General features: G+C 44.4%; 1 protein-coding gene across 1 annotated transcript in view; it reads left to right on the forward strand.

The window, feature by feature from the left end:
- Positions 1-3,571, forward strand: part of TMC5 (transmembrane channel like 5) — a gene marked incomplete at both ends in the record, with an annotated part of 40,808 nt that extends 37,237 nt beyond the window's left edge. Inside the window, 4 exons of the mRNA XM_079719169.1 lie at positions 336-414; positions 1,510-1,614; positions 2,796-2,838; positions 3,564-3,571. Of these exons, the coding sequence (XP_079575295.1) occupies positions 336-414; positions 1,510-1,614; positions 2,796-2,838; positions 3,564-3,571 (235 nt within the window). The remainder of the gene's footprint in view (positions 1-335; positions 415-1,509; positions 1,615-2,795; positions 2,839-3,563) is intronic.
- Positions 3,572-9,929: the final 6,358 nt, after the last annotated feature.

A 9,929-nucleotide genomic window follows, 5' to 3' on the forward strand; every position in this document is an offset into this window, starting at 1 on the left:
GTACATTTTGTAACGTGTAAACTATGCCTCAGTAAAAAGAAGAAGAAATACTGATGTCTGGCCTTGTGCTCAAAAAGCCTCAAATAACTGATCTGAGGAGGGGCCATGGCATGAGTCTTTTCTCCACCTCTCAGGTGATTTACGTGTAGACTGGTGAGAACCACTGCTATAATGTATTTAACCTCTAACTCACCCGGATACAACTTTGCAGGAACGCTAGCTGAGCCAAAATCCATTTGCAAGCAAATATAACAGTTCCTCTGTACCAGCTGAGATTCGGAGCCTGTAAAGCATTGGAGAGAGTGTCTGCCATTCTTTCTTTTCTTCTCTTCCAGAATCATCACTTACTTTTACTGGCAGATCACAGAGGGAAGGAAGATTATGATCAGACTGCTCCGTGAACAGATCATTAACGTAAGTCCCATTGGATCCCTTTGTTATTCTCCCCTCCTTTTTAACATTTTGTAATGGAAATTTTCAAACATAGTCCAAAAGAGAGAATAGTACAATGAACCTTCCCACCACCTAGCCCTGACAACCATTAACCTTTGCATACTCTTATGTCCTCTACACTATCCCTTTGCTGTAAATCTCTGGATTATTTTCAAGCAAAATCCTAGCCTTTATATCATTTTATCTGTAGACTCTTCTATATGCCTGAGAGATACACACTTTTAAAAAACATAACCACGGTACCAATCATCACACGTAAAAGAAAATTTAATAATTCCTTACTATCGTCTTATAGTCAATGGTCAAATTTCCCCAATTGTCCCATTAAGTGTCTTTTTACAGCAGGATTACTCAAATCAAAATCTAAAAAAGTGTCACATGTTGCATTTGGTTGATGTGTCGTTTATGTTTCTTTCAATCTATAGCTGTTCACACTTCCCGCTTCTCTTGCCATTTATTGTTGGAGAAACCAGGTCTTTTGTCTTGTAGTCCTTCCCACATTCTGGATATATCTGATTTGTAACCCTGCGGTGGTGTTTAGCACATTTATTTCTTTTTTTTTTCTTATTTCTTTTTTTTTTAAGCAAGTTTTAATTTATTTTATTTATTTATTTTTGGCTGCGTTGGGTCTTCATTGCCGCGAGCAGGTTTTTCTCTAATTGCGGCGAGCGGGGGCTACTCTTCATTGCGCACGGGCTTCTCATTGCGGTGGCTTCTTTTGCTGGGGAGCAAGGGCTCTACGCGCGCAGGCTTCAGTAGTTGTGGCGCGTGGGCTTAGTTGCTCCGCGGCATGTGGAATCTTCCTGGACTAGGGCTTGAACCCGTGTCCCCTGCATTGGCAGGCGGATTCTTAACCACTGCGCCACCAGGGAAGTCCCGAGCACATTTATTTCTTTAACCTCTATTTTAAAATTAAGGAAACTGGGCTTCCCTGGTGGCGAAGCCAATGTCCAGGACCCTACCTGCCTAAAAATCAACCTTTCCATCATTTGCTTCCCAACCCCACACCATCATTCACCCTCCATGTTTTTTTGTTTTTGTTTTCCTTCTTGGCAGGAGGGCAAAGACAAAATGTTCCTGATAGAAAAGTTGATCAAGCTGCAGGATATGGAGAAGAGAGCAAGCCCCACCTTGTTTACGCCAGAAAGGAGAGACGTGGAGGTGAGGCTGGAAGCCGCCTTGGGATACCTGTGACACAGATGTGCCCTCCTGGGAAAAGTGCATCAGGGAACTAGAATCACATCAGGGCACTTCACTTTCTGTGTTTTAACATTTCTGTATTTTTTATTACACACACACACAAAAAAAACGCATTCACCATGTTCTATGCTTGGCCCCATTCTAGGTGCTGGGGTTATCATGGTACCACAGTAGGGCTCTACCCTCGTGGGGCTTGCCTGCATCTTTTCCATAACCCAACCAAACAGAAATATATCCCACTGAGATGAAAAATGGCTTGAAATCTCACCCCACTAGGTTAATGCTTCAGTGTGTATATTCTTCCAGATCTTTCCCCCAGGCATCTGCAAACAAGCCTGCATCTACTAACATTGTTGTTTATTTATTACAAAAAAGGAGTTATATTGTACACATAACTCCCCCTCTCCCCGCTTAATACTATATCTCAGACATTGTTTCAGTCTGTACCTACTTGGACATTTGGGTTGTTTAGTTTTTTTTTTTTTAATACTAAAAATGATGTGTAATGAAACGTCTTTTTATTGTAATTGTTTTATGTGAGTGTTTTACCTGCCACAGGCATGCACATGATAATGTTAGCAGATATTGCCATATCACGCTCTTAAAAAGATTTTTACCAATTTCATCCTTAACAAGAGATGCCTGGAATCCTGCTCCAATACCAAAGCCTGTGTTGGCTTTCTTGGTGTCCTAGAAAATGTGGATAAACAGTAAACCCACGTTAATTCAAATGCTACTAGTTTTAGAAGTTATGATCTTGTCAGAAGAGACTGCCATGTCGTTTACTGCCTGTGCAAATTAATACCATCAGCACAATATAGGTAAGGGATCTAGAGGCCCAGCTCTAAATCCTTTGAAGGCAAGGATCATGAGTGTACCTTTGCAGGTCCTAATATATTAGCTGGTATATATTGTAAATGCTCAGTAAGTATCTGTGAAATGAATGATTAAATGAATGGAATCACTGCCCATAAAAAGTGAAACAAAACATGTTTGATATTTCTATGGCTGAATCTTGGTCTTAATCTGTCACCTGTTAATATTAAAATGGTGAGGGCTCACAAGTCTCACCACTGATGCAGCAGGATCTGAGGTGTACACTCTCTTCCAGTGATGAGATTTCTTGTTTTCTTCTTTTTTAGCAACCTGGTCCTCTGCGTGTCGGAGAGCGTGATGCTGCTCGAGGTGAGTACCCGACTGGCACTGAAGAAGGCCTAATTCATCCAGATGATAGGTCCCAAGACAGAGGGTCAGAACTGCTCCTGTATCAGTCACTTGTTCAATTGCAAGAACTGGCCCAAATTGGCTTTAGCCAAAACTCAACAATAATTCTTGCTTTAGGTGTGGCCAGAAGCAGGGGCTCACAGTATGTCACCAGAACCTGGTTTCTTTCTGGTAACTGCAGTTCTTTTCCATGTTATCTCCTGGTAATTACAAGACAGCTTTCTTAGCTTCTTGTATCTTCTCAGATTCAAGTCTAGTGTGAAAGAGATCCAGATTCTCATTGTGTTTCATTGGATCTGAACCCATTGCTGTGGCCAAGAGACTGTGATGATTTCATTGGCCAATTCTGAGTCACAGACCTCATCTCTAGATACAGGTGGTACAAACATACAGACCACAGGGACTGAGAGAGTGGAGAAGGGTGGCTTTCCAAAGAAAACCTGTGGCTGATGCCAGGAGGGGAATGAATGCTGGGGAAGAAACAAACCTATTCATCTTTTTGGAAGAGCATTCACTGACAGCATCCAATGATGGGAGTTCAAGGGAGAGAATTGAAAAAACGTAAAAGGAGGAGGCAAAGAAGGCCTAAGAAGCTGTGGGATCTTGAAAGCTAATTTGGTTTTTCCCTTGGAGATATGGGGCAGTGTGCCTCTGTGCTAACTTCTCTTCTCCTGTATCAAACCCAGACCTGTGATTTAGGCGATCAGTTCAAGAAGATAATCCAAAGGCCTGATAATTATTGTGGTACCCAGACACCAACCAAATAAGGAAAGAAGATAAAGATGGAGCAGCTGCCTCCATGACACCTGGGCCTTTAGGAGATTCCCAGATGGGAAATTCAAGCCTTTAGCCGGGAGTGGAAACTGACTGCAATGTAAATACAGAAGTAAAATTGGGCATTCCCGGCTGTTGTTTTTACACCTGAATTGCTGATTTTTCCAGACAAAATATTTGAGATTTTCCAGTAAAGACTGTTGTAATATTTGAACTACTTCACAAAAACCTGGGAAGAGTTGTAGTTTAAGAGATATGCATATGAATTATTGATCCTTAGAAATCTCCACTCCCAGAACTCCCAGACCTGGCAAAGGTTTGGAGACTGGTGCTAAGACAAGTGGTCCAGTCTGAATAAAAATGTGACCCTCGATCAGGGGTGTGAAGCCTCTGAATTGTGGAACGTGCATTTGTTCAAGACTTTGAACTAAAAACATCCCCATTTTCCCCAAAGGTGAAAAACAACCAGAGGGCTCGTCTATGAACTTTACTGCACATTGAGTACGAGTCTTTTGGATTGGACTGGGGTGGGCATGTGTGGACTGGGACTCTACCCCTGTGAGGTTTTATACATGATCATCACTCTTACGTTGAACCAAACATGAAATCGGTGGTGATGTGTGGAATATATATGTTGAATATGTATGTGTATGTATATGTGTGTGTACATATGCACACATACATGTATAAAGCATTTTTTTGCAGATTTCCTAAATGATTCACAAGGCACCTGACTCTACTTAAAAAGGAAGGGTCCAGCAGAAAAGTGCAATTACCAAATTACTCAGGAGGAGAAATCTCCTCTTGAGTAATCACTGTCATGAAATCTAATTGGAACTGAATTTAGAAAACATTTAAGACGAATTTAAAACAGAAACATCCAGTCAGTGCTCAGTCATTGGTTCACTTCGTCATTGACTTATTTGCTCACTAATTCATTCATCAGCTGAATTAAGTTCTTTTGGTACCATCTTTGCTAGTGGTTGCTAGAAGCGCTTCTTCGTTCATCCCTTCGTTCAATATGTACCAAGTGGTGGGGAACAAGATGGTGCACAAGTCAAGACACAGCCTCCGCTCTCATATACTGCCTAGCAGATCACTTTAGGCAGGAACTTAATAATTAAACAGTAATTACTTATAGCAGGTGCCATGAAGGAGAAGCCCAAGGGACGATGGGAGACTTAACTTGTCTGTGGGGTCAGTGAAGGCAGTCTGTGGAATTGATATTTGAAGGGATTTTTTTCCCCCTCTGTGTTATCCTAATGCTATTTGTGCTTCTGCACTGAAATGTGAACTCCCTCTGGAAGCATCATTTTTGCTCACTTCCCATATGCTCAGGGCTTATATCTGGACTGCTTCTCCATTCACCTTTTATCTTTACTTCAGTGTAGCCCCTGCTTCTCCTGGAGGAGCAGACACAGTAGAAAGATCTAGTCTGTAGGTGTCACACACACATTTGGATGTGTGTAACACCCTCACATCCTCAGTCTTGAGATATAGGGGATATATTAGCTTGCTAGAGCTGCCATAACCCATAGCACAGACTGGAGGCTTAAACAACACAAATTCATTTTTTCACAGTTCCAGAGGTGGGAAGTCTAAGATCAAGGTGTCCACAGTCGGTGTCCACAGTTTTGGTTTCATTCTGAGGCCTCTCTCCTTGGCCTGTAGATGGCCACCTTCTTGCTGTGTCCTCACATGGTCTGTCCTTGGTGCGCACATCCTGGTGTACCTTTGTGTCCAAATTTCCTCATCTTATAGGGACACAAGACAGATTGGATTAGGGCCCAATCTAATGGCTTCATTTTAACTAACTCACATCTTTAAAGGACTTATCTCCAAATATGGTTACATTCTGAGGTACTGGAGGTCAGGACTTCACCATATGAATTTTGGGTCAACACAGTTAAGCCCGTAACAGGGGAAACTCACCCCCAGTCTCATCAGGACCTCTCATCAGGCAGCAGGGCTCTCATTGCTCGCTGCACCCAGGATCACACAGGAAGCTGTTCGAACAGCCAGACCCAGGCCCTGCCCACTCTAGACCAACTAAATCAGGAATCCATAGTTCTCCCTTAAAGCTCTCAGATGGTTTCAGTGGGAAGCCAGGGCTGAGAACAACTGAGCTAGAATCTAGAGTAGTGCTTTCTGAACTTGCTTGACCATAAAAGTCACCTGAGGGCTTCCCTGGTGGCGCAGTGGTTGGGAGTCCGCCTGCTGATGCAGGGGACACGGGTTTGAGCCCTGGTCCGGGAAGATCCCACGTGCCGCAGAGCAACTAAGCCCATGCGCCACAACTGCTGAGCTTGCGCTCTAGAGCCCGCGAGCCACAACTGCTGAGCCCATACGCCACAACTACTGAAGCCCGTGCGCCTAGAGCCCGTGCTCCACAGCAAGGGAAGCCACCAAAATGAGAGGCCCACGCACCACAATGAAGAGTGGCCCCCGCTCGCCGCAACTAGAGAGAGCCCGCGCGCAGCGGCCAAGACCCAAGGCAGCCAAAAAGAATAAATAAATAAAATAAATAAATTTATATAAAAAAGTCACCTGAGGCACTTATTGAACATGCAAATAGTGAGCTAAGAATATTGCATCAAAAATTTCTGGGGGGGCTTCCCTGGTGGCGTAGTGGTTGAGAGTCCACCTGCTGATGCAGGGGACACGGGTTCGTGCCCCGGTCTGGGAGGATCCCGCATGCCGCGGAGCGGCTGGGCCCGTGAGCCATGGCTGCTGAGCCTGCGCGTCCAGAGCCTGTGCTCCGCAACGGGAGAGGCCACAATAGTGAGAGGCCTGCGTAGCGCAAAAAAAAAAAAAAAAAAAAATTTCTGGGGACATTGTCCATCCTCCTCTTCCAAAGCTTGTCTTAATTAGCCCAAAATGATAAAAGTAACATGCTTTCCAAGAGTCACCTGAAAGCTGGATAATACCTGTAGTTTTAAGTATTAAAAAAGGATAGCCTCTCTTGAATTTCTGCAGGATCTGATTCTTTAAGTGGCCGCAGGGAAGGGCCCAATTCATTTTTTATAGGGCAATGAGATGATTTTGTGTGCAGTTCAATTATAAAAGGATTATAAAAACATCATATGACTGACATGTTTTTATAACCTTTGAATTGAGGACAGGTGGTAAGAATTAAGCTCATTAATAGAAATTGTCTCAGTAAGGTAGCACTTTTTAAAAAAAAAATTTATTTATTTATGTTTTTATTTTTGGCTGTGTTGGGTCTTTGTTCTGTGTGCGGGCTTTCTCTAGTTGCAGCGAGTGGTGTGCAGGCTGCTCATTGTCGTGGCCTCTCTTGTTGCAGAGCACGGGCTCTAGAGCACAGGCTCAGCAGTTGTGGCGCATGGGCTTAGTTGGTCCGCGCCATGTGGGAATCTTCCCGGGCCAGGGATCGAACCCGTGTCCCCTGCATTGGCAGGCAGATTCCCACCCACTGCTCCACCAGGGAAGCCCAGTAAGGTAGCACTTAATGGTACCTCCCTAAATTCTCACAGTGGGAACTTTTTCATAGCATTTATGTGTCTGATCAACGGTGAGATAGACCATTGAGAGGAGCTCAGGTGTGGAGCAGAGGGGCCCTCTACTTTGCTCATGACTGCACCTGCCTGATAAAGAGTAATGCCTTACACTTGTGTGGTGTTCCGATCCACACAGTGCTTTCCCCACTTCCATCACCTGGGGATCTTGTCATAAAGCAGATTCTAGGGAATTCCCTGGCAGTACAGTGGTTAGGACTCAGCGTTCTCACTGCTGGGGTCCTGGGTTCTATCCCTGGTGGAGGAACTAAGATCCCACAGGCCGTGCTTTGTGGCAAAAAAAAATAAAAAAAGCAGATTCTAATATTCTAATTTGTGAGTTCAGGGATGAGGCCCGAGAGTCTGCATTTCTATCTAGTGCTGTGGGTCTGAGGACCACACCCTGAGCAGTATGGTTCCGGGCTCCTCCAAAATTTGTTTTATCTTCATAGCAACAGTATTATACTGTTAATACATTTTTCAAAACATTCACTTTTTCCCCCTCATTTGAATCTCATAACATTATTGCTATAAGACAATTGGTGCAAGTATTATGATCTCCATTTGACAGATGGAAACTTACGCACACACAGGTTAAGTGGTTTGTCTGAGGTCTCATAGCTAGTGAGTGGCAGACTTGAGACTTGAGCAAAGATCAGAACCAACCAGAGGGCTTGTTAAGACACAGGTCCTGAGCCTGATCCAGAGTTTCGGATTCATTATCTCTGGAATGGGTTCTAAGAATTTGCATTTCTAGCAAGTTCCCCCTTATGCTGATGTTGAATAACTGTCTCCACGATATTGTGATTTATAAGAAATACATATTTGGTCTTTCAGGTGACTGAAATATACGTCTCACATATATCTGGCCTTCGTCTACAGTTCCTGGCTCAAAGCTCCCCAAACCCTTGGAATTTCCTAAGCGTTGGGTGATAAAAGTACCTTTTTGTTCTGAGAAAGGTGACTTTTGGAAAGCACCTGAGGTTGGGGGCCTGGATGTCAATGGGGCCAACCACGTGATCAGAGGGTTGGAACTCTCACTCCTAAACCCTTGATTTCTGGGGAGGGGACAGGGGCTTGAGGTTGAATCAATCGCCATTGGCCAGTGATTTAGTCAAACATAACTATGTAATGAAGTCATCTTAAAAACCCAAAAGGACAGCTTTTTGCCCTTCTTTTTGGCGAGCTTCCATGTGGGGGAAACAGCACACTTCTGACACTTCTGTGTGCCCCCATGCCTGGCCCCAAGCTCCGGGAGGACAGAAGCTCCTTTGCGTAGGACCTCACCCAATGTATGTCTTCATCTGGCTGTGGATTTGTACCCTTTAATAGCCTTCCATATAAATCGGTGATCTAGTGAGTGAACCGGTTTTCCTGAGTCCTGTGAGCTGTTCTAGCAAATTAATCACACCTGAGGAGGGGATTGTGGGAATATCTGATTTATAGCCGGTCAGTCACAATGGCGGCTAACAACCTGTGCTTGCAGCTGGCATCTGGAGGGTGGTCGTCTGGGACTGAGCCCTTTACCCATGGAATCTGATTCTATCTCTGGGTAGATAGTGTCAGAACTGAGCTGGATTCTGAAGGACCCTGCCTGCGACTGAGAATTGCTTGTTGTTGATGTGAGGAAGCCTCCACACACAGAACACACTAGAATTGGGCCCAGGAACCCCTTTCAGCCTCAAAGGACAACATTCTTTGAGAACCCTCTGCCCAGCTGATATCCATCCTCTTCTTAACACTTGGTGTCCTGCTGTCAGATTTTGAGCGTAATTTAAAGTCTGATAAAAGAACACACAGGTCATTAATCTTCAGTATTTTTTTTTTTTTTTTTTTTTTTTGCGGTACGCGGGCCTCTCACTGTTGTGGCCTCTCCCGTTGCGGAGCACAGGCTCCGGCGTGCAGGCTCAGCGGCCATGGCTCACGGGCCCAGCCGCTCCGCGGAATGTGGGATCCTCTCGTACCGGGGCACGAACCCGTGTCCCCTGCATCGGCAGGCGGACTCCCAACCACTGCGCCACCAGGGAAGCCCAATCTTCAGTATTTTTGATCAAAGAAATCAAGTAACTTTGCCCTACAGTAACCGTCACTCCATGCTAAGGTTTGAGTGGATGTCTGGAACACTTCATTAACTTCCACCCTGCCTTGTCCTCAAAGCTGTGGTTGACTGTCCTGTTGAAGCATTATTCCCACTTCAGGAAATGGTGTCATTTAGAAATTCTTGTCTAATAAAGAGTATTCATGTCTTAGTGAAATTCTTGTCAGGACAAGATTGCACGCTCATCTCCAAATACGAAAATGAGTATCGTTTAATGAAGTAAGCAGTAGGTTTCTCAAGCCTTTTCAGGTAGCCCTTCCAGGTTATCTGTCTCCACCATTCTGAGAACACAGGGGCCGTCCAATGAACAGCAGAGGATGTGATTTTTATCCCTATTGACTTTCTTGGAAAGAATGCTATCTTTGGATGGCTCATTTGTTGACGCTACTGAATCACTACACTCCCAAATCTTTACCTCACTCTAGGTCTATATCCAGGTTCCTCAAGGAACTTTCCACTTGGCTATCCCACAACTCATTCTTCCAACTTTTATTGTCTACTGTGACAGGCACTGCAAGGAGTGCTGGGAATGCTTATCATGACTGAGCCCTTGCTAAGCACCAGAAAGGAGGATAAGCCTGGGTTTAGAGTGTGGGCTCTGGAACTATATAATGTGGGCCTGAATCCTTATCCTATTACTGTCGTGTGACTTTTTAGGTAAGTTA

Source organism: Hyperoodon ampullatus, assembly GCF_949752795.1.
Source record: "Hyperoodon ampullatus genome assembly, chromosome: 14".
Taxonomy (NCBI): Eukaryota; Metazoa; Chordata; class Mammalia; order Artiodactyla; family Ziphiidae; genus Hyperoodon; species Hyperoodon ampullatus.